This window comes from Mirounga leonina, unplaced genomic scaffold (assembly GCF_011800145.1).
Source record: "Mirounga leonina isolate KUSES-001 unplaced genomic scaffold, KU_Mleo_1.0 Mir_168, whole genome shotgun sequence".
NCBI classification, from domain to species: Eukaryota; Metazoa; Chordata; class Mammalia; order Carnivora; family Phocidae; genus Mirounga; species Mirounga leonina.
This window is the reverse complement of record NW_023270426.1, coordinates 50,132,504-50,157,547: the sequence shown is the minus strand read 5'-3', so window position 1 is coordinate 50,157,547 and position 25,044 is coordinate 50,132,504. Positions and strand designations below refer to the sequence as shown.

The window sequence follows — 25,044 nt, the reverse complement described above, 5'->3', positions numbered from 1 at the left end:
ATTTTGGGGAGTACCGATCAGGTATTTTGTAGACTGTCCCTCGGTCTAGATTTGTCTGATATTTTTCTTATGATTAGAGTGGGGCAATGGATCTGGGGAAAGAATACTAAAGAAGTGAAGGGCCTTTCTCCTTCCATTGTAGCAGGGCTGCCCGATATCCCCCTGAGCAGGTGATGCTAACCTGGTCATTTGGTCCAGGTGGGTCTGCCAGGTTTTTCCACTCTTACTATTTTCCCCTTTCTATTCTTTATTCTTTGGAAGCCAGTCACTAAGTATAGCCCACACTCAACTGACATACATTTTAGAAGGCCTACTCAGGCTCCTGGTTGACACTAGATTGTCAATAGGACAAGGGCAAAAACAATATATCAGGTAGAGTATGGAGGCTAGAACCAGTGCAGCCACAGAGGAGGCAATGAGAAATGTCTGGCTTCTGTTTCTAAACTTCCGAGCTGGGGAGCCCTGAGCCAGTTCTGTAGGGATGTGAGTATACGTATGGATGTAGCAATAGACTACCTGAAATCATTTCATTTTTGCCCTTCCAGGCTGGGCTCGGGCTTTATGTCATTCCCACTGCATGTTACCTGGAGAAGATTTTGGTTGTAGATGCGAGAAGGGGCAGTTCAGTTTACTCACTGAATTAGATAATTTATATATGGTGCGGGGATATACAAGTTCTAAATACATGATACTTTTGCACTTGCTATTATTTTTGTTTATTTTTCAACAATTATTAATGGAAAGTCTATTATTTATTTCTAGGTGTAACTAAGTATGAAAGCGTAGTGTCTGGCTCTCAATAAATACTTGTTGAACCAGCCAGAAGAAATTAGGCAGCAAGTGATTGACAGAGGAATGGCCCCTCTCACCCGGTGACCTTGGCCTCCAGAGCTCCTCCTCTATTCCTCTCATGGCCATCACTTGGAATTTCCCCCTCTTCTTCTCTTTTTCCTTCAAATTGCTGCTTTCTAGGGATAATCCCTTCACCTTCATCCCATGTTGGGTCAGATGGTTCTGGGGTTGGTTTGTTATGCCACAGAAAGCAAAAAATCACTTGGATGGTGGTGATGGTTACATAATAATGTGAGTGTACTTAATGCCACTGAACTGTACATGTGGAAATGGGTAAAATGGCACATTTTATGCTATATATATCTTACCACAATTAAAAAAAAGACTCAGGAGAATATCTGCCTGGAGTATCTCAAGAGGTGTTATGCAATCAAATTAGAGGTCCTAATAGGAGCACACAGCTTTTTTTTTTTTTTTAAGATTTTATTTATTTATTTGTCAGAGAGAGGGCACAAGCAGGGGGAGCATCAGGCAGAGGGAGAGGGAGAAGCAGACTCCCCGCTGAGCAGGGAGCCCGATGCGGGACTCGATCCCGGGACTCCAGGATCATGACCTGAGCTGATACATGGCCATCACTTGGAATTTCCCCTTCTTCTTCTCTTTTTCCTTCAAATTGCTGCTTTCTAGGGATAATCCCTTCACCTTCATCCCATGTTGGGTCAGATGGTTCTGGGGTTGGTTTGTTATGCCACAGAAAGCAAAAAATCCTAAAGAAGTTAAATCTAGAAACAGCCCACCCATCTAGTCTTATTTCCTTCTGAAATAAAATGAATCTGATCTTGCTTCTTTGCTTTGCGTGTCCAACAGTCTTCCTCTAGGGATGACAGAGGGAAGTTATTCTTTTCCGTCTTACCAAGTCTGCTTTCAGAAATCCCCATAGTTAGGTTTTAAAGAGCTGGGTGCTCAGGTGCCTGGCTGGCTCAGTTAGTTAAACCACTGACTTTTGATTTTGGCTCAGGTTATGATCTCAGGGTTGTGAGAGCCCTGTATTGGGCTGTGTGCTGGTCCTCGAATCTGCTTGAGATTCTCTTTCTCTCTCTTCCCCTGCACCCCTCCCCCACCCCCAGCTCTCTCTAAATAGCTGGTCCTTGTATTAGGCCCTATAGAGTTGGGGTGAAAGCTGAAACTGTGCTCTGTTGTTCTTCCACCTGCAATGGGCTTCTTGTCCTTGAATTGTTGGTTATTCTTTAAGATTCAGGTCAAAGTTTTCCCTAGTAAATCCTTCCCCAACCACTCCTTCCCACTTCTCCCAGAGTAGGAACTTTGTGCCGGTTTGGGAACCCAATCACATTCCGAAGTAGGAAAATATGTTCAAAGTCTTAAAATACTTATAAATTTGTAAACATACTTTAGAACACAACTATGAATTGCTTATATCTTTAAAAAATGGGTAAGCTATAAAATATTTTAAAAATTAATGTAAAATTAAGATCATAATGTTTTTAATTAGGCTTTTGAGATATGGTTTTGGTGTCAGGAAGATTATCTGGGACATGACTTGAGGCAGCCTGAATGAAGAAGTGGGAAGAGTAAGGCAGTCAAGGGGTAAGGTCCATATGTGGTGTCCTATAAAGGTTGCTAGTTGTAAGCAATGGGGTTGCATTGGCTCTTCTATAGGGCCTCCTGAGAATCATCCAGAATATCTGTTGGAATTGTCTACTTGGAAGAACAGGATGCTGGAGTAGTAATCCACTGGATCTGTTCCCCAAGCAATTGAGGGTTGCTTTGAGGATGTTACCTCTCTTACATTTTTGGTCACTTGCCTGTGGGAACAGAGGTCACATCTGCCCAGGTGAGCCCCTTGGGCCACAAGCAGGATGACTCAGGTGGCACCAGAGAAGGGTGCTATTGGTGCGCAGCTGTGGCTTGAAATTCTGGCCTGGGGTTCCTTAAAGTGTCAAATAGGGGAACTAATTCTGGGTGCTTATTACTATTAATTTATTGTACAAGACCCCAAATTTGATTGCATAACACCTCTTGAGATACTCCAGGCAGATATTCTCCTGAGTCTTTTTTTTAATTGTGGTAAGATATATATAGCATAAAATGTGCCATTTTACCCATTTCCACATGTACAGTTCAGTGGCATTAAGTACACTCACATTATTATGTAACCATCACCACCATCCATTTCTAGAATTTTTTTAATCTTCCCAAACTGAAATTCAATACCCGTTAAACAATAACTCCCCATTCTGCCCTTCCCCTATTTCCTGTCAACCACCATTCTTTCTGTCTCTCTGAATTTGACTACTACATATGGGTACCCCTTATAAGTGGAATCATACAGTATTTGTCCTTTTCCAACTGGCTTATTTCATGTAGCATAATGTCTTCAAGGTTCATTCATGTTGTAGCATATATCAGAATTCCCTTCCTTTTTAAGGCTGAATAGTATTCCATCATATGTATATACCACATTTTGTTTATCTACCCACCTGTTGATTTTTATTTGGATTACTTCTGCTTTTTGGATATTGTGAATACTGCTATGAACATAGGTATACCAATACCTCTTTGAGTCCCTGTTTTTGCTTTTCTTAGGTATATACCCCGAAGTGGAATCATTTGATAATTCTATTTTTAATTTTGTAAGGAACCAATATACTGTTTTCCTTTTTTTAAAAAAAGATTTCATTATTTGTCAGAGAGAGAGAGAGCACAGCAGGGGGAATGGCAGGCAGAGGGAGAAGCAGGCTCCCTGCTGAGCAAGGAGCCCAATGCAAGACTCAATCCCAGGACTCTGGGGTCATGACCTGAGCTGAAGGCAGATGCTTAACCGACTGAGCCACCCCGGCATCCCGAGGAACAACTATACTGTTTTCCACAGTGGCTATACCATTTTACGTTCCCACCAAGAGTGCTCAAGTGTTTCAATTTCACCACATCCTTGTCAATACTTGTTATTTCTAATGGATGTGAGTTGATATGTCATTGTGGTTTTGATTTGTATTTCCCTAATAATGAGTGATATTGAACATCTTTCCATATGCTTGTTGGCCATTTGTATATATTCTATGGAGAAATGTCTAATCAAGTCCTTTGTTCATTTTTTAATCCGGTGGTTTTTTTGTTGTGGTTTTTGAGTTCTTTAAACTCTGTAGGAGTTCTTTATATATTCTGGATATTAACCCTTAATCAGATACGCAGTTTACAAATATTTTCTCCCATTCCATTGTTTACCTTTTTCACTGACTCTTTTGTTTGTTTTTAAGATGTTGGGGCTTTGAGTGATTTAGTGACTTGTAAAGATCACAGATATCATATTGGAGCCACTGGGACTTGAACCCGGGTCTCCTACTCTTTACCTAGTCTCCTTTTTTCACTGTCTCACCCCAGTCCCTAACATTTGGTCACATCAACATAAAATGTAGTTTGTCCTGGATAGGCGAAGTACCAAGTAATAAAATTTTAATTGGTCCTTTGGATGACCTAAGCTCTTGCTGCTCTCCCCAATCAGTCCTCCTCTCCCATCATCCAGTGCTGATGCTTATAGAGATACAGAATGCACCTGGGTGACTTTAGTTATGTTGATAGCTAATTAATTAATTAGATTTATTTTCTTCATCATATCCACCTTAAAATGTTCTTTTCTGCTCCTTAAAATGTTTTTAGGGGGCGCCTGGGTGGCTCAGTTGGTTAAGCGACTGCCTTCGGCTCAGGTCATGATCCTGGAGTCCCGGGATCGAGTCCCACATCGGGCTCCTTGCTCAGCGAGGAGTCTGGTTCTCCCTCTGACCCTCCCCACCTCATGCTTTCTCTCTCTCTCAAATAAATAAATAAAATCTTTAAAAAAAAATGTTTTTAGGAATCAGGACATGTTTTCCAAAGACTATTTCTTTTTCTTTTCTTTTTTTTTTTTTTACTTTAACAATTGTGTGGTGTTTTACAAAGAAGATAGCTGATGGGTTTTTCTACCATATTTTAAAGAAGAGACTTTTATTAGATGGAGCAAGTTTCCATCCATTCCAAATTAATCCTAAAGCATAGATGCTAATAAATGCAGGCCACTGCTGAGTAGAGTGCCTGACACAAAGTAGGTCTCCAATAAACATTTGTCAAATGAATGCCACGATGCCACAATGAGGGGGGAGGATTTATAGGGGAGGTGGGCTCAATTGTTTGATTTAGCAGGGGAAAAGAAGCAATATTTTCTACATTATGACCTCTGTGGAAATTGGTTTTATTTGTCTCATTCTTCATGTCTGAGGCTTTGGGACACAGCATACTCGGGAGGGGGCAGGAATAAATCTGCAGAAGAACACAGCAAGCTGGAGTAGCCTCTCTGGCTGGATGTTGCTGGGAGCCTAATAGTGGGCCCTTTTGAGCAAAGCATCCTGCTTCCCTGCTGTATTGTGGGAGACTCTGAAAAGAGATTCTTGAAAAAAATGAGGAAACTATTTGGACTTTCAACATGATTTCTTTTCAACAGAGACTCCTTGAGTAAATCACTAAACTTTCCTGGGCCTCTGTGTCCTCTCAGCAGCAATCATGGAGTTGAACTAGGAGAGTTACTTTCCTTGGGCTCTAAGATGTTATATTTCTAGTTTAGTATTCAATGTGCAGGAAAAGTCTGGAAAAATAACTTGAGCAGGACTGAGAGTTAAATGTACATATTTCAAATCAGATCCTAACTGTCATTATAGTTTCTGGAAAACTTAAACAGATATTTTTGCCTGCTTTTAAATTTCAACCATTATCTTTAACTTATATATCTCAGCTTATAACTTCAATTATGCATTAAATATGATACCTATCTCATGCACATGATTATATTTCAATGTGATAGCATCATAGAGGTATTCCTGGTCAATACAAATACTTGATATCTGTTTGTTAATGTGGTCATGTTGTCTGACTGCCTACCAATCTTTGAACATCCTTCCTATGTTTTGGGGTAATTTCCCATTTTAGGAGTCTTGCCTCCCCAAGGCAGAAGCCCCAACACTGACTTTCCCAGCTTTTCTAGCAGCTAGGATGGAGCAGGCCTGTGACTTAGGCCCTGCTAATCAGACACAGGAACATGAGAGTCTGAGTGAGAAGCAAGCAGTATGATGGGACAGGCATCAAGTGGAATCTCTTTTCTGGCCTGTGTTGTGGCCCAAGCAGCAGTTATGGGGGGGGGTGTCCTTGCATCTAGTGTTATCAGTAGGGTCACCCATGGACTGGTTTGGGTTTTGTTTTCAGATCAGCCTGACTCTGGCCCTCTTGAAGGTTCTGAGAACTTCTGAATAACTTTTAATAAGTGCTTTTTCTGCTTAAACTTGATAGAATGGGTTTTGTTGCTGGCAAACACAAACATTGACTGATAGTTTATTTCCAAAAGGGTCCTTACGTGTCCAAGATCTGTATTTACTTTCCAAGACAAAAAATAATCTTCAAATTATCTGTTCTTAAACTCAGTATTTTTAGTCAATAAAATAATATGACTGATGCTTTAAAAACAATTATTTATTCATTCAACAAATCTTATGCTCAGAGCTGAAAAGGATATGATGATTAGTGAAGACACAAGCCCTGTCTCTAGAAGCTCACCTCTGTTTTATTTAATTAATTAATTAATTTATTTATTTATTGTAACGATTTTATTTATTTATTTGACAGAGAGAGACACAGCGAGAGAGGGAACACAAGCAGGGGGAGTGGGAGAGGGAGAAGCAGGCCTCCCGCAGAGTGAGGAGCCCGATGCGGGGCTTGATCCCAGCACCCTGGGATCGTGACCTGAGCCGAAGGCAGACGCTTAATGACTGAGCCACCCAGGCGCCCCTCACCTCTGTTTTAAAGCTGAGCATCTATCCTTGGATAGCTTAATAATTATAATAGTATTTAACATTAATGAATATTTACCCTGCTCCAGACACGTGTGTTAACTCACTGAACTGTCCTAACAACTCTGAGAGTAGGTATAGCTATTGTCCTCAAGCTAAATCACTTATTCAAGGCCACATAGCTACTAAGCTGCAGAGCTGAGACTCAGACTCAGGTGGTCTGGGCCCAGACTGCACATCCTTTTTTTTTTTTTTAAGATTTATTTATTTATTTGAGAGAAAGAGAAAGAGCACAAGAGGGAGGGGCAGAGAGAGAGAGAACCTCCCCCAGATTCCCCGCCTACCATGAAGCCCGACGTAGGGCTCTGATCCCATGACCCTGAGATCATGACCAGAGCCGAAATCAGGAGTTGCATGCTTAACCAACTGAGCTGCTCAGGTTCCCCTCGAGATTGCACATCCTTAATACCACTCTACGGCGGTATGTTTATGTCATGTGAGAGTTGTGATTTAGATGACACCATTTATAGTCTTCATGCTTGAAACTGTTTCTCTTTCATTATAAAATTAAGAATCAATAGTCATAATTGAACCACGAAAGAGTAGACTCCTCCCTTTTTTTAAAGATAAAACTGGGGGCACCTGGGTGGCTCAGTTGGTTAAGCATCTGACTTCAGCTCAGGTCATGATCTTGGGGTCCTGGGATTGAGCCCCACATCGGGCTCCCTGCTCAGCAGGGAGTCTGCTTGCCCTTCTCCCTCTGCCCCTCCCCCCTGCTCATGCTCTTGCTCTCTCATTCTCGAATAAATAAAATTAAAAAAAAAAAGATATAAAACTGAGCCCCAAAAAGGAGCATAATCTTTCCATCAGTTTCCTTGGGCACAGCTGAGAGGGACTAGAACTTTCAAAAAGATAATTTAAGGGGCGCCTGGCTGGCTCAGTCAGAAGAACCAACTCTTGATCTCAGGGTTGTGAGTTCAAGCCCTGTGTTCGGTGTAGAGATTACTAAAAATAATAATAATAAAAAGACAATTTAAACACTATACCTCCCCGTCCCGTTGTTTCCTTTTTGTGGCTTATTCTTTTTTTTTTTTTTAAGATTTTATTTATTTATTTGAGAGAGAGAGAACACATGAGAGGGGATAGGGGCAGAGGACAAAGCAGACTCCCTGCCGAGCAGGGAGCCTAATGTGGGACTCGATCCAGGGACTCCAGGATCATGACCTGAGCCGAAGGCAGTCGCTTAACCAACTGAGCCACCCAGGCGCCCTTTGTGGCTTATTCTTAACACAGCAGCCAAAATGATCCTGTCCCTTCCTGGGTCAAAACCCTCCCGTGCCCTCTCCTATCACTCAGGGAAAGCCGAAATCCTTGCTAGTACTGACATGTCCTCTCATAATCCAACTCTCCTTTTCCTCAGATCTCATCTCCTGTGTCTCTCCTCTCACTGTGTCCTCAGCATCCCTAGCTTCTTGGCTGCTCCTTGTGCACATGGGGCCAGTGAGGCGCTTTGGGCTCTGACCTTTCTGGACTGCTTTTCTCCAAGAATCTATGTGACCATTGTTGTTATCTACTCCAGGGCTTTTCTTGAAAATAACCTTTAGCAAGGGCTTCCTAGGGCCCTCTCTAACTAAAATCTCAACTCTCTGGGCTCTGGGATGACCAACATTGGTCCAGGAGAGAGGGCTTTCCCAGCACACAGGACTTTCGGTGCTAAAACTGGGTTTATCCTGGACAAACCAGGCCAGTTGTTCACCCTGTATAGTCCCAGCACCTAGAACAGAGCCTGGCTCATAAGAGTCTTAATAGATATTTGTTGAATACAGGGAATGAATGAATAAATGAATGAGCACGTAGGTAAAGGAAAGAAGTATTTTTAGTGGGAGTGTAGGGGAGGTACGTATTGCCCGTAAAATCAGAATATATAGATATAGCTATGTTCATCATAGCAACTTATAGGCTTCTTCAGCATGGAAAGAAGCCCAACTTTCATGAACGGGGGGACCAGCATTTCTTAATCTCCTAATCAGAAAAGTATAATTTACTGATTTTGCTGCTGCTGAAAGTGGTTTGGAACACAGTGTCCCAAACTCATCTTTTAGAGAAAATTAAAATGGCTGTGTTGACTTTACTGTTTTTAGACTTTAAAATGGTTTCCATATTTTAAATGGCATTGGCACATTTTTAAATGTGCACTTTTTCCCGTTACTAATGATCCTGAGTCCCATTCCTCTCCTCTATCCTAATGCTTCCCTCAGCTCTTGCAGCCTGGACCTGCCTGAGCTTGCTCCCTTAGTCGTTCTGCTCGCAGAACCGGCCATTCCACTTACTGATGCCCCTTCTTTCCTCCCACCAGTCTCCCCAACTTCAGCTCCTTTGAATCAGTGCAATCTAATGCTGGTCTGTCATACATCATGTACTTGTTCTTCCAAATATTTTTGGCAAAAGAATTCAACAAGGCAGCATAAGACAGTGGTGTATTCATCTTTGTATCCCTTGGTTTGTACATTCATTCATTCAAAATCTTTTTGAGTCCTACACCATGCCAGGCCCTGGGAATATAACAATTAACAAGATATTTCCTCTGTCCCCTCAAGTAGGGACAGGCAAGTAAATAGGAATGATCCAGGGAGTACTGACACTATATTGTACTTATTTATGATAAATATTGGATACTATCAAGCATATAGGAAGGGTGCCATGACTATGATAGGTCAAGCACTAAGTACATGTTACTTGAGTAATGAATGGATGAGCCAGTGATTGAGAGTGGATATAATTTTTTTTTATTTAAATTCAATTAGCCAGGGTACAGAACATCATTAGTTTTTGATATAATGTTCAATGATTCATTAGTTGAGTATAACACCCAATGCTCATCATACCATGTGCCCTCGAGAGTGGATATAATTGTTATGAGAGCACAGAATCCTCAGGGTAGGTCATACCATCAACTGGAAAGACGCTTCTTCCATTTTTCTGCTTTGAAGAGGCCAGCTCATCTGGATCTAGGTCATGAAGAGTACAACTTCTCTTTCCCCTTCTCTCTTTTCTGCTCTGACTGAATAACAGAATGAAAGGACAGGTGGCTGCAGAACACCAGCAATACCATTTAGCATGCCCTATCTCCTTTGCTCAGGACTCTTGAGTAACATAACTCTGATGGCAGGCAAAATTGTAGCCTTCTGAAATTCTTTTCAGCATTTTCATTATTGATTAAACAAAGTGTGTGCTGGTCTTCAAGGCAGCTGACTGTACAGCCAAAATGAGTTGCTTAACTCGGCTTACGGTTTTGCAGAGGGGAATCAGATCCTGTCTGTGCTCATTGTGAAGGGAATTGTTTTTCCAGCTGAACTTCACCCCTTAGATTCCGCGCATCTCTTCCATCCCTTACAGCTATTTGCTGGTGTGCACTGTTGATTCTACACACAGCACAGCAGGGTTTATCAGGGGGCCATCTACTCTTCTAGGTAACTCCCTAGTACAGTAAACATCTGCTGTGAAACTGGAAAGAGCTGGTTTGAGCCAGTTTTTCTTAGTTTCACTGAGCAGTCTTAACTTTTGAGGATTGCCCTGTTCTTAATTCCCCCTGCCAAATCAGAACCTGTAGAAATTTTGCTTTTTAAGAAAACCCTCATTTTTATATGTTGAAATATTTAAAGGAAATTTTAAACAGTAATTTAACATTTTAGTATGCGTTAAAAAATTCATATGCATCTCTAAAGAGCAAGGACATTTTCCTATGTGGTCAAAATTAATTTTGATTCCTTAATACCCAATCTGTATCCAAATGTTCCCAGTTTGTACCCAAAAGGTCTTTTATGGCAGGTTTGTCAAAACTAGGATCCAATTCAGGACTATGTATTGCATTGGTTTCTTTCTTTCTTTTTTTTTTTTTTTATGATTTTATTTATTTATTTGTGAGAGAGAGAGCAAGTAGGGGGAGGGAGAGGGACAAGAAGACTCCCCACTGAGCGTGGAGCCTGCCACATCTGATGGGGCTGGAGACAGGGCTCCATCTCAGGATCCGAGATCACAAGATCACAACCTGAGCCAAAACCAGGAGTCAGAGGCTCAACCAACTGAGCCACCCAGGTGCCCCGCATTGGTTTCTTATATATAGATGAGCAGTCTCAAGGTACTGACTTGTGGAATAGACCAGAACAGCTTTCCTATAGAATATATGATTCTCCTGATTGCTTCCTTGTGGTATTGTTTTCCTTATTCCTGTATCACTTGTGTTTCCTCTAAATTGGATTATATTCCACTCAGGTACTTTTGGCTGGTATATATCATTGATGATGCAGTGTTTCTAATACTGTGTCACAACAAGGAACTCATGATCTGATGATTTCTCCTCTTGCAATTAGCACTCTTGGTATAAGTTTTAAAAATAATTTTATTGAAAAAATAATAGCTACCCACATTAAGACACTAAAAAAGGTATCAGAGAAAAAGAAGTCTTCCTACTATACCATAGTTTTGTTAAGGTAGGCAATTAATTAGGTTCTAACAGGATACCCACAGGCCAGCATAGAGGAAGTCATGGGCAGCTATTGGGAAAGTCAGAGGCCTGTCATGGTAGCACTCCACAAGAAGCCAGATCAAACCAGACAGGCCCAACATGGCAGGTGCCGTGACAGGAAACCCCTGACCAAGTAAGGAAGAAAAGGCATGAAAAACCTGCTTCCAAGAAATCCCTGCTCCAAGTAATGAATATTGCAACCCCTAGTTAAAGATTTTCAATAAAAGATAGAAACCCAAACCCCAGGTCAGCAGCTCTGTCTCTCTTGAGTTCACTGGCTCTCATATTCGCTCAGAGAATGTACTTTTGCTTTCATAAACTTTCCTGCTTGTGTTGTGTGTCTGTCCTTGAATTCTTTCTTGTGATGAGACCAAGAACCTTTGGTGACTTCTTTGGGATGGGTTGAGTCAAGGCCTCGGGGCCTGGGGTCTCCCGAGTTCACCCGGCAACAGTTTTAGTCACTAGTCTTCTTTTCATGGGAAGGAGGCATTCCTCCTGGAAATATTCTACACAAACAGAGTAGGAGCACAGTTTCATTTAACAGCATATCTAGGAGGTCCTTCCATTTTGGTACATGTTGACCTAATGTATTCTTCTTAATTGCTCCATGGTTCATCATCCTGTAGATGTTCCTTAATTCACTTAACTAATGTTTCATTATGGATATTTTTGTAATTTCCAGATATGTACTTTTGCACAAATATGAAGATAAATATAGGTTACATTCCTGGAAATGACACTGCTAATTTAAGAGCATGTGAATTCTAAATTTTGATAGCCATGGCCTAATTTCTTTTCAAATAGTACCAGTTTATACTTCTACATAAAGCCTATGTGTGATAGCGTCTTTTCCCCTAGATCCTTATTACCATAAGGTATTACCAATTTTTTGGTTTTTATCAGTGATAGGTGAAAAAAGAGATTTCATTATTTTGACATGTACTTACCTAATTTTGAATGTGTTGCACATCTTTTCCTACCCTTCATAGGTTAAGGAAATAGATTTCCTGATCTATAGGGTAAGGAAAGCCTCTCTTATTTTCTCAAATGTATGCAGTATTTGTGACAGGATATGAGCATTCAGATTGCTTTAATCTGTAAATCTTTTATCCCTCCCTTTTCCCTACACTGCAAAGCTCTAAGGCAAATATTTCCCCCACCTCCAATAAACATGCCTTTTAGGAAAGTGGGCCTCATTTTTCTATTGATTTTGGTCTAAAGTCCTATTATAACCCATAGAGCAACAGGAAAAGAGGGTTTCTCTGGGAAAACCTTAAAAGGTTGTGGGCATTGAGGGAAATGGGGAGAAGGCAATATGATGTGTATGTGCGGGGTGCAGGAGCTGGGAACTGATCCCCAGAAGTTGCCCAAGAAGGGAAACGATCTGTTTCCCTGGGAAGGGAAGAGTCACATTTGGCCTGGCAGGTACCACATTAAGGGATAATGTGTCAATGCCTGGAAGCTGCCTGAAGTCTCTGTCAGTGCCTGGAAGCTCACATCATCTCTACCAGGGGCACTGCGCTTCCTGGCGCCTCTGACTCCCAGCATCACAGCTTACAGTGGAATAGTGATTGTCAAAGAGTGCCGACGCTGCCAGTGCTGACTCCAAGGCTTTGCTTGGTCCCCAGCTGCATTCAGCTCCCTCCCAGAACACTTGGAAGCCCAAGAGAATGCGGTGGAATGGAGTTCTGATTGCCAGTCTCATAGGTGAGCCCCACCCTCATAACATCTGCGTAGATGGGAAGAGAGTTGAACTAAGACAGCTCAAGACCCCCCTCCTGGAACAGCAGTTACTAACCCTGTTACACATTATTCCCACTGGACTTTACCTTTGTTTAGAATCTTTTGAGTTTTGTGCAGACATTTAAATTTTTTGTATGGTAAAATTTATGTTTTTTCTCTTATGGCTTTTCTTTTATGTGTTTATGTTTAAAACTTTGATCAACCTTGAACTCGTTCTAAGAGATCTAACTTTTTCTTTCCATATGATTGACCAAATGTCCATCATTATTAAACAACCCAGCTTTTCCTCACTGACCTGAAATGCCCCCTTTATCATACATTAACTTCTATTGATCCTTCTTTTTTTTTTTTAATGCACATATTCGGTGGCTTTAATCACTCCAGCTATGTTACATATAGTGATTTTTGGGCAAGGCTACATCCTCCTGACTACCTCTCTTTTTCTAATTTTCCCATAACCATTATGGTTTTTCTCCTGATATGAACCAAAGAGTTGCATGTCTATATCCCCTCCATCCTCATGATATTTTTCACTGGGATTATATTACATTTATTAATCAATTTAGAATAACTTAGCATCTTACAAGATTGTGTCTTTCTCTTTATAAGCACACGTAGATTTATTCGTCTTATTCTGTACCCTAGAGTAGCATCCTCAAATTCTCTTAAACAGCTCTTGTACATTTCTTGTTAATTTTTTCCATAGATACTTAATCATTTTGCTGAAAATGCAAAAGAGATCTTTACTTCCACTATACTTTCAGAATACTTGTAAAGTATATGTAGAAAACAATGACTTTAATATATAAAGATTTTTTTAAAGATTTATTCATTTACTTATTTCATCTATCAAGCTGTTGTGCGAGCATCCACTCCTGGAGTGTGAGGTTCAAGACCAGGTACTAAACTTAAGCAGAGACTTTGATGCTGGAGTGTGGCCAGAGGAGAGTCATCACGAGGATGAGGTGATTGGGAACCAAGTCACTTAATTCTATTACACTATATTCTGTACACTGCGTGCCTACTATATGCCAGACACTCTGCCTAAGTATCTGGTTATTTCACTTAATCCTCATAGTAATCCAATGAAGATGGTTCTATTGTTATCCTCATTTAAGAGATGAGAAAATTAAGATGGAAAAGTTAATTGTCCAGTTCATGGTGCTACTACGGCAAGGCACATCTTAAAAGTCTATGTCTTTGGTTGGGGGAAATGAGGAAGAGGAAGTATAGGGAAGCATGACATCTACCTTTAAATTTTTGAAGAGCTATCATATGGAAGAAACTATACATTTTTTCTATGGGTGCCCAGAGACTAATATGTGGACAAATAGGCAAAAGTTGTTGATAAGTAGATTCCTGGTTAACGTATGCAATAACTTTCAAAGAATGAAATATGTCTTAGAAAAGAATATGTGATCTTGCAAGGTAGTGAGTTGCTACTGGAAAGGTCCAAACAGAGGCTGGATGGCCCTGGTTGAGGATGCTGGCAAAGATACTCAGGCTTAGTGATTTGTATTAGTCATCCTCAAGGACCCCCAAGGCCTTGGGATGATGGTAAATGATTTATCCTTTAATTTCCAGCATGGTGGGATTACGTATTATGGGTAAAGTGGTAACATTTAATGAGTTCCAGGTTATCTACTTCACAGAAACAGGATTGAAGGGCTGATTCATATTAAGCAAAGCTAATAAAAATCCATGAAACTCCACAACAAAAAAATTTGGACTGAGTCTGATAAAAGCAGCAGCTGTGTATATGAGAGAGGTTGTGCAGTGTAGTGGTTGTGAACATGGATTCTGGAGCCAGACCATGTGGGTTCAAATTCCAGTTCTACCATTTACTAACTGTGGACCTCAGGCAAGTTAACTTAGCCTTAGGTTCCTCACATTTAAACTACTGTGTTAAAAACACTCTCATATTTTAATCCCTGTAAGGGACAATTGAGTGTGAATAGATAGATGGATGGATGAATGGATGGATGGATGGATGAAAGGATAGAGTGTGAGAACAGGAGAGAAGCAATAGCCTGGAACATAATAAGTAATAAATGTTTGCTGTTATCTTCCAAAGAATATCCATGATATTTTAAATATTCAAACACTGTAACAGGTAAATCATCTTTAATTTTACAAATTGTCACAAATCGATACATTGTTTTGGAAAAAACAGAGTGATATTGGCACATGGCAAATAGCACAAAGCTAAGTAAAGAAAATATTAGACCATGGTAGATTAGAACTCTGACTTTTAAAAAGGTCTTCTAAAACTGTTCATCTATTTTTACTTATTTTAACAATCAAAAATAAGTATTTCATTGAGCATCTAGAGCATCTATTATTAGGCCCAGCACAGTGCTAAATACTTTAAGGAAAAATATAAGAACATCACATTGTCCTTGTCCTTAAGTAGTTTATAATCTAGTTATTTGTGATTATAAAGACACAGTTTTTTTAATTTATGTTTTTTATTGGGGGAGGAGGGGCAGAGGGAGAGAGAGAGAGAGAATGCCAAGCAGGCTCCATACCAAGTGCAGATGCAGGGCTCAATGCTGGGCTGGACTCAGGCCTCGATCTCACAAGCCTGAGATCATGACCTGAGTGGGAATCAAGAGTCGGATGTTTAGCTGACTGAGCCACCCAGGTGCCCTTCATAAAGACACATTTTAAAAATTCTAGGACCTAACACCTTTAAGTAAACTCATCTTTGAAAGTAATCACTTTGGAAGGTTATACACTTACTTCAATAACCCTGCCATTACTCAAAGCATTTTTTGCATCTATTCCTTTGGGATTGCCCTTGGAGTCATTATACAAGTCATGTAAGAAAAGCAGACTCCTTGCTCCTCCATCTTCCTCAAGCACCTAGCTTAGTTGCCTGAGTTAATCAATAGATTTGGTGTTCAGTGACTTCTGGTTATTTTAAAATCTCAAATTCACCCTAAAAGACAAGTTTTGCTCTTCTTGATGACCTTCCAAAGAATGTAGCACATCATTACTGGACAGTAAGTAACTGGGGGACCAGGGTCTTTCTCATCGTCTTTGCATCCCCTGCAGCACCCAGCTGGGTGCTCATCCACAGCGGGAGTGCAAGATGCATATGTTGCCCTGAACTGAAGGGCCAGGAGCACATTAGCTGTTCAGCTGGAGCTAGCAGGGTGGGTGGAGGGTAAAGGCGAGGAAGAGTTCCAGATTTCTTTCTGTTCTGTCATTTCAGTGTTTTCTTTCACCGCTCCTTAGGCGTCTGGCTGTGACAGTGAAGGACAGAAAGGTCTGCCTGAAGCTGGCAGCAGATTTTCCCAATACTCCCTTCTAGCTCTGTGTTTGAAAAAATTATTAATTAAAAAATGTATACCTGTTTTATAAGTCCAATATGCTTTATACATATTTGTGTGTGTATTTGCCAAATACACACAGGTGTGGTGCATGATCAAGCTAAAGTAGAACTTCAGTTTCAACATACAGACTGAAAAACTATGTCCATTAATGCCTTTCTCACATTTCTATCAAAAGCAATCACTGGGGGCTCCTGGGTGGCTCAGTCGGTTAAGCGTCTGCCTTTGGCTCAGGTCATGATCCCAGGGTCCTGGGATCCAGCCCCACATGGGACTCCTTGCTCTGCAGGAGTCTGCTGCTCTCTCTCCCTCTGCCTGCCGCTCCCTCTGCTTGTGGTCTCTCTCTCTCTCTCCCCCTCCCCGTCCCCTCTCTCTGTGTCAAATAAATAAATAAAATCTTAAAAAAATAAAAGCAATCATTGGGTTTCATACCACGTTTCAGAAAAAGACGTGTTTGAAATCTGGAGGTATTTAGAATCACCAGGAAGGACAACAAGACCCCCCAAATAGGGGATATCTGGAGTGACCTGCTGAAAAAGCCAGGATCTGAAAGGGAAGTAGCAGACAGAGAAGAATGCGATGCCTGTGGCATGAGAAGTACAGACCAAAAGTTCCCAGAGGAAGCCAGTAAGGAACCATGGCAGCACTTGTGAAGATCTGCCCGGCCCAGAACTGCGGTCTTCCTGTTAGGCTGCCAGCCAAGTACAAACAGTTGGCTCCCCTTGCCATCCTCTCTTCTCTCCCTTTGAATCTGAAGAGGTCAGAAGTCCTGGTTAGCAAAATAGGAAGGGAGGGCTGGAAGCATAAGACAGAGAAAGAGAAGGATTAGCCTGGCCTTCCCTCGTTGCCTGCCTATTGAAGGCAACTGCTGGAAAACCAGAGAAAATATAAGTTTCATGTGTTCCAGATTTTGATTTTACATGGAACTTAACACTTTTTTTTTTTTAATCAGGCTCCATGCCCAGTGTTGGAGCCCAATGCAGGGCTTGAACTCCAAACCCTGAGATCAAGACCTGAGCTGAGATCAAGAATCGGACACTTAACTGACTGAGCCACACAGGTGTCTCTGGAACTGAACACTTTTAATTCCTGAGTTAAGACTGTGTTTGCTAAATAAAGTGGTCATGGAGCTTTCTATTCCCTAAGACGACCCAGCGAAGTCCTGGGGCATGTCAGTATTTTCAAATAGGGAGAGAGGATAGACTTCATCCAATGAGCAGGTTTAAAGAGACAGAGGGAGACAAAAATAAAGTTGCATTCTGATTATTATATTTCATGAATCCTGTTTGTTTAAAATGACAATTATAATAATATTACAAATGTTATTTACTAACTTTACATTTTTATAATAAATCTACAAAGCTTGAAAGACTTAATTATAATTACAGAGCAGAACACAATGGTTCTAAACCTTGATCATGTAAAAGTAATGGTATAACTTAAAGAAGTCAAGAGGTAGATGAGGGAGGAAGAGTAGAGAGGAGCAGAAAGTTAATTCTTATTTTACAGAGTGGAAGTAAAAGATACTGCTTTACATCAATGGATAAAGAAATAGGCAGTTAAATAGAAAATTCCAACTTACAAAGATAACCAACAGAAGAAATAAAAATGTAATAAATCAAAATTGGGAAAAGTAGAACAGGGAGAAAAGGGGAATGTTATGTGATTTAAACGCCTCAGCCTTTGTAAAGGGTTAGCAGTCATTACAGCTTAAAATTGATAAAACCAGACATTAGGTATAAGACTTCAAAACACAAGCAGCAAACAGGTCATTACCTCTGGGTAATGCCCCTGAGGAGAGGAGCAGCTTTTGGTTTTAATCTTACATACTCTATACTTTTTGAATTTTTATTGCATGCATAGTGTTTCTAACAATAAATAAAATGAGATTAGAGAAAAATAGTAATGTTAATTAAACAGTTCCTACCTGGCTCGAATCCACGGTTTGGTGTGCATATTAAGGCTACTTCCCCAACTACCATGTTTGTCTGAAGCCGGGGGCAAAAAGCCCCTTTCGGGGGCCAGCTCCTCTGCAATTGCCCTGATGTGGTAGGCCTCAAATCCACAGCACCCGCCAATGTACCTGATCCCCAGATTGTAGGCCTCTCTGGCATATTTCTGAATATCCCATCTGGTTGCAACTCTGGGCTCCAGTCCTGCAACGCAATAATCACAGCATTTCTGTTACCGTCCCTACATTCAAATCATAGGTGCTCCGATGGAGCACTTTTTAAAATTCAAACATGATGAACTTTAGATTATACTCATTTTTTCATTAACATTGACTGGTTTTGTCTTACGCAGTCTCCTTTTCTAAGACCGCACCGTAGCTGTTCATTACAGCCGTTTCCATGTTGTCAGCATAAGAAAACGCGAAGCCTGCTCCTACACCCTGAGCTTACCAAAGGGATATTCTGGGAGATCCACAAACCCGCCTTTGCCACAGTCAGGGGTGTGGAAGCCCAGGGACTGCACCATCAGGTGCGCCTTCAACCCTGCGGCCTGTAGGCCCTCCTTCATGAGCCTCATTGTCTTCAAGCTGGTGCTGGGCCCAAAGCGGCAGTTCACACCCACGATTGCAGCCCCTGGGCAAAGAAATAAAGAACTTTTACATCTTGCTTATTTTATTTTTTAATAGTTGGAAATTGCCTTAGAGATTAGTTATCCTTCTCCACCTCCCAAGTTTTACCACGAGGAAAACCAATGCCAGTTAATTCTTCTATTGCTGAACTGCTCTCACAAGATTAAGCAATCTTTGTTAAATTTCATAAACAATAGCCGAACTGCTGATCACATTATGGGTCCCAATTACCTGCCTTCACCAGCTTAACAGCACATTCTCCAGGTGTCACACCACACATGTCTCCATCCGGGCCTATGCACATGGTAGCTGCCAGAGGTTTCCCCGATTCTTTTAAGACTTCCACAGCCCATATGGCTTCTTCGGCATGCTCAAAATACTAAGAGAGATTTCATTTTTTTCTATTGGTCCAAATGTAAAGCAGATTTTGAAAGGTGGAATGCAAATGTTACAGAACAGTTATAAAAATGACCAAGTATATGTGGTAAAACTTGCTGAGGAACAGGTCTTTAGCAAACTAAAGAATACTTTTTTGAGTAAACATTTTAATTCCTTTAACAATAATATATAGATTTTCATTCAGAAATCATCGATTCAGCAGGATGATGACTGTTCGATCCCAGGACTCTGGGATCGTGACCTGAGCTGAAGGCAGACGCTTAACCTACTGAGCCACCTAGGTGCCCCAGGAATGAAAGTTTTACTAATAAATTTTATTTTTTTTAAAGACTTATTTATTTGAGGGCGCCTGGGTGGCTCAGTTGGTTGAGCGACTGCCTTCGGCTCGGGTCATGATCCTGGAGTCCCGGGATCGAGTCCCGCATCGGGCTCCCTGCTCAGCAGGGAGTCTGCTTCTCCCTCTGACCCTCCTCCCTCTCATGCTCTCTGTCTCTCATTCTCTCTCTCTCTCTCTCTCAAATAAATAAATAAAATCTTTAAAAAAAAGAAGATTTATTTATTTGAGAGAGAGAGCACACGTGAGTAGGGGGAGGGATAAAGGGCAAGAGAGAGAGAGAATCCCAAGCACACTCCCCACTGAGAGTGTAACCCGATGTGGGGCTGGATCTCACGACTCTGAGATCACAACCCGAGTGGAAACTGAATTGGACACTTAACCGACTGAGCCACCCAGGCGCCCCTTACTAATAAATTTTAGGCTCATCTTTTATGGAGCTGGGGTAATCTCTGAAAAATAATGAATAGTTTATTATACTTTCTACTTCAAAGTGATTTTTTTTTAAAGATTTTATTTATTTATTTGAGAGAGAGAATGAGATAGAGCATGAGAGGGGGGAGGGTCAGAGGGAGAAGCAGGCTCCCTGCCGAGCAGGGAGCCCGATGTGGGACTCGATCACAGGACTCCAGGATCATGATCTGAGCCGAAGGCAGTCGCTTAACCAACTGAGCCACCCAGGAGCCCTCAAAGTGATTTTATATTCACTTCTCGTTAGATGTTCAGAAGTGCTCCATGAAGTAGGAGAAATATGATGGTTTCCCCCAATGAGACCGCTGCGACACAGAGCTGGGGTGGGGAAGAGCTACTCAGTTTCTTTCATTTGCAGCAATCTTCCCAGCAACCCCCTTAAGGGCCACAATTGAAAAGCTGACCTTAAGTAAATGAAGAAAAGCCAGCAAAAATCTCCCTGTGTTCTTCCTTCTTGACTTAGATTCTGCAGAAGCAGTGTGTGAAGAATGGCAGAGCGTCCACAGAGAGGTTCTTATAAAACAAACTTGTGTTCCATCTGTCTGGAGAGCCTATCGGGTAGAGTCTGTGCCCATCTCTGCAGATGATTGTTGCTAAGTGCGTCTGCCAGGCTTGGGTGGCCCTGAACCTTGGGAAGGTTGATGAAGCAAGCTTTTCAATAGATTCAGAGAGTGATAAGGGAAACAGCAGCGGGGAGGCTATTGTCCTCGTTGGGTGTAGAGACTTGGGCTGAGAGCTTGACTCCAGGTGGTAGCAAAGGTGGGAAATGGGGAATGAGGGCTTTTAAATTTTTGGAAGTGGAAGGAAGAGAATGTTCTGGGCCTTCGTGTCCAATCAACGACCAATTCTTACTCTTTCTTCAAAATATCACTCACCTTTTATAGCTTGAGTGAAAGCAGGGGGTTGGGAGTGAGCAGAGCATGGACAGCAGAGGGCAAGGAAACTTCTTGTTACTGAGTATTATTAGCGGGGCCTGCATGAGCCTGAGCTTTGCTCACTCACAGCCTCCAGCTCCCACACAGCTCCTTCCAGCCCTGCCCCTCCCACAGGAGAGGTTGCTCCCTGAAGCACCGTCCCCTTCTCACCCAGCATTGTAGGGTCCCCTGTGAGTCGGCTGCTACAACCACCCAAAGACAACCAAGGCTAGGGTCGGGCCACTCCTGGCTCTGCCCTTTGGCTTCACTAAAACCCAGCATGCAAGTGAGAGCATTGTTGCCTTGACGGCAGTGAGGGTACATAAACCTCTGACCCTGTACCCTGAGGAAATCAGGGCACAAAGCAATCCCAAATACCCTCGTGAAAGCTGAAGATTATGTAGTGGGATTTGTCCGAAGAGAATGACTCCCTCCCCTAAAATACTAGGCTTACCTCTGCGATCAAGAAGTCCACATTTTTCTTTGTAAAAACCTCTAGCTGGAGTTGAAAGAGTTTTTTAACTGTGGCTTCATCCTTGTGGTGTTTGTACACTGATGTCTGGCAGATCCCCCCAGCTACCAGAGCATCACCCTTGCCAGCCACTTCCCTGGCAAGGTCACAGGCAGCAGCGTTCACAGCTTTCCACTGAGGTCAGAGAGCAAGAGTTCAGACGGTGAGCCCGGCATTTTCCCGGTAAAATATAACAGATAACAAGGGCAATGATCAAGTAAGATGAGTCCCAGTCATGGTTTAAACTGCAGTTTGAGGGGGGCTGGGGATAACTGGGTGATGGACATGAAGGAGAACACGTGATGGGATGGGCACTGGGTGTCATATGCAACTGATGGATCACTGACCTCTACCTCTGAAACTAATAATATACTCTATGTTAATTCATTGAATTGAAATAAAATAAAATTAAAAAAAAAAACCCTGCAATTTGAGAAGACCAGCAGCATTGGGGACTTCTCCTTTGCTACCAGTGAGCTTGTATTTCCATTATTGTACTCACCACACGGCATTTTAGTAAATGTTTGTGTTTGCCTCTCTCACTGGACTGTGAACCACTTCAGAACAGGCTCTGTGGCTCTCTTTCACCTCTGTTTTGAGCATAGAGATTGGACTCTAACACGTACTCAATAAATGTTGGTTGGTTGACTGAATAAATGGGCATGAACATCGACAAGTATGAACACTTTACATGTACACAATATTGCACAGTACTTCCACATTCTCCCCCTTCGCTACTTTTCTCAACAACCCTACGCATTTAAGCATAAATGATCTCCATTTTGCACAAAGAAAACCAGTGCTCCGCGCAGCCAAGTGTCTTGCACAAAGTCACACACCCAGCAGGTGGCAAAGTTGGCATCAAACCCAATTCTTCTCATTCCCAGGCCAGTGATGTGTTCCCAAGGACCACCCTATCTCCAGATGGACAAGTTAGAAGAGAAGATGGTGAGATAAGGTGAAAAGGGCATCTAAAAAGTGTTCTTTCTCTATAAAAAAATAGCACAGGATGACCATGTCCTTCCAATGGCCTATTCCTTCCCAGTCCTCTCTTCCCCTCTACCCCAGCTCAGGAGGCAGAAACAAGCTCATTTATGTAGTATATATTTGTTTACATAATAATTAATTCCTTAATACACATTTTATGTGGAGTTTGTAACAAAGTATAGTAACATATCAGGTCAATTCCATACCTTCCCTTCAAGAGGTTATTTTTATTATAGATGATCCCTGACACTCCCCCTGCCCTCCCTCCACCCCCACCCCCACCAAAATGACAGTTTACCTTGCTTTCCATATTGTCCTCACTGGCAGCAAAGGTGAAAGTCTGCATGACATTTGATCCTGCTCTCAAGAATTCTATGTGAAGTTGACGAACTACAAAGTAGTTTTTTAAATCAAAATTAAAAAGATAAAAATCATAGGAGCTATCATTTGCAGCAAAAGCAGCTTACCCACTCACAATCTCTTTCAATCAGACACAATTTCAAACCTAGTTCTCATAAAAAATTGCAGATTAAGGTCAGTAGAGTTCCAGGACAGGACATGGCAGAGTCAATACTAAATTGGGACTGTTTCGAGTGTCCCCATATTGTCCTGTCCATGGCCTCAATGGTTTGGTGCAGTCATAGGCACACGCTAAGGTCTCGCTGACCACTTGCCCCTTGGTCTTTTGGTCTAGAGAAGGTTTATTCATTTGCCTGTGTTGTGGAGGATGTGGCTGGTCTACTTACAGTCAGGAAATCCTTACATGAGGAAATTCTCACAGTGGACAAAGTGTGTGTGTGTGGTGCCCCCACCAAACAGATTCAACAGCAGGCAGCTGGGGGGACGCAGTCAGGGAGCATCCGTGGGCCTATCAGGACATCCTTCCCTCCTCTCTCTTCATCTCTCCCCAACCCCAATCCTCATCCTTGCTATTTCAACACTTTCTTTCTGGTTTAGCAAAAAGATCTTCTAAAATTAAAGACAAGAACAAGTTCTCTGTGGGCCAGATGAGAAACAAAACTTGGTCCTTCCATATAAGTCTGAGTGTCTGATGAAGCAATAAAATTGGCCAGTGTGTATGATGTGTTAGGATTTTCATGTGGGTTAACTCACGAGTCCTCACAACTAGCCCATGTCATACCCTCCTGAGACATGGGTCGAGAACCTGAGCCTGGGGCGCCTGGGTGGCTCCATTGGTCGAGCAACCGACTCTTGGTTTTGGCTCAGGTCATGATCTCAAGGTTGTGAGATCGAGTCCCGCGTTGGGCTCCACACTCAGCGCAGAGTCTGCTTGTCCTTCTCTCTCTCCTCCTCCCCCCACTCACACTCATGCTCAAAAATAAATAAATCTTAAAAAAAAAAAAAGAAACTGATCCTTGGGAAAGTCAAATGACTTGTGCAAAGTCACACAGCTGGTGGGTGGAAGAATCAAGACAGGGTCCCAGGTTTCTCAGATACCCGGTGCATATATGAATACAATCAGAGCAAATCCAAAGTTCCATTCCCAGCTTGTATCCTTTCATTCTTTCGCTTTCTTTTCTTTCTTTCTTTCTTTTTTTTTTTTTTTTAAGATTTTGTTTCTTTATTTGACAGAGAGAGAGAGATAGCAAGAACAGGAACACAAGCAGGGGGAGTGGGAGAAGGAGAAGCAGGCTTCCCTCGGAGCAGGAAGCCCGATGCAGGGCTCGATCCCAGGACTCCGGGATCACGACCTGAGCCGAAGGCAGATGCTTAACAACTGAGCCACCCAGGCGCCCCTATTTTCCACTTTAATTTAGGAGACTACTCTCAAAAAAGAGTAAAAATAGAATTAAAGGTCCAGTTTGATGTTACTTGCCAATCCCATCACAGTTTTTACCTCCAACTTTTATTGTTTTTTTTTTTTCTAGTGCAGGGGATGAGGTGAAACTGTGTTGATTTCTTCACACCCCTTGTGCCCAACAAAACCCAAATGTCTACCATGTATGCTGTGTTAATCTGGCGGTTATCATTAATCCTCTTTACCAAATACGCTGTTATAGTATAATATGCAAATTAGCCAGAAGGATTAAAGTGAAGCAGTAACAGTTTTACTATGTTAAGGAAACTCTTGAATATCCACAGGGTGAATATTCATGGAACAGATATTAAGATGTGTGTTTTAGCACTCCCTGTACCTGAAGATGCAAGTGTGTGTGTGTGGAGTGGGGGCAGTTGGGGAGGGAGAGGCCATTTTCTTCTACATGCTTCAGCCTATGTACTGTCACTGTTTCTACATCTTGGCGGCTCTGGCAAGTGAAACAGTCCTTGCACAATACTCAGAATTATTTATTTATCTTCTGTCAGTCAGATTTGAGCAAACTGTCATCCTCTAAACTAAACAGTCTCGGGGGATGCTGCCACTGACCTGCATCGGGATGGTCTACCACTGCTTCCGGAGTCCAGAGCCCAGCCTTCACGTAGCCCCTCTTCTCCAGAGTTATGAGAAAGCTGCCATCTCCAACCACAACCTCTCCACTATCCAGACGTTCCAAAATACCCTGAAGGAGAGAAAGAAAAATCACCTAGGTTACATACCTCTTTTTCTTTTTTTTCTTTTCTTTTTTTTTTTTTTTTAAGTTTTTATTTATTTATTCATGAGAGAC

At 41.9% G+C, this 25,044-nt stretch overlaps 1 protein-coding gene across 6 annotated transcripts in view; it reads right to left on the bottom strand.

The window, feature by feature from the left end:
• Positions 1-14,995: 14,995 nt before the first annotated feature.
• Positions 14,996-25,044, bottom strand: part of BHMT2 (betaine--homocysteine S-methyltransferase 2) — a 14,910-nt gene continuing 4,861 nt past the window's right edge. The window contains exons 2-8 of one of the 6 annotated variants that reach the window (XM_035014723.1): positions 24,807-24,939; positions 22,719-22,810; positions 21,377-21,568; positions 19,036-19,183; positions 18,626-18,808; positions 18,151-18,379; positions 14,996-16,206 (exon numbers count right to left, since the gene is read on the bottom strand). In XM_035014723.1, the coding sequence (XP_034870614.1) occupies positions 16,125-16,206; positions 18,151-18,379; positions 18,626-18,808; positions 19,036-19,183; positions 21,377-21,568; positions 22,719-22,810; positions 24,807-24,939 (1,059 nt within the window). In that variant the 3' untranslated portion in view covers positions 14,996-16,124. Of the gene's footprint in view, positions 16,207-16,577; positions 17,019-17,256; positions 17,427-18,150; positions 18,380-18,625; positions 18,809-19,035; positions 19,184-21,376; positions 21,569-22,718; positions 22,811-24,806; positions 24,940-25,044 lie in introns of those variants that run through there. The other 5 variants (XM_035014726.1, XM_035014724.1, XM_035014722.1 and 2 more) reach the window with 5 other exon arrangements.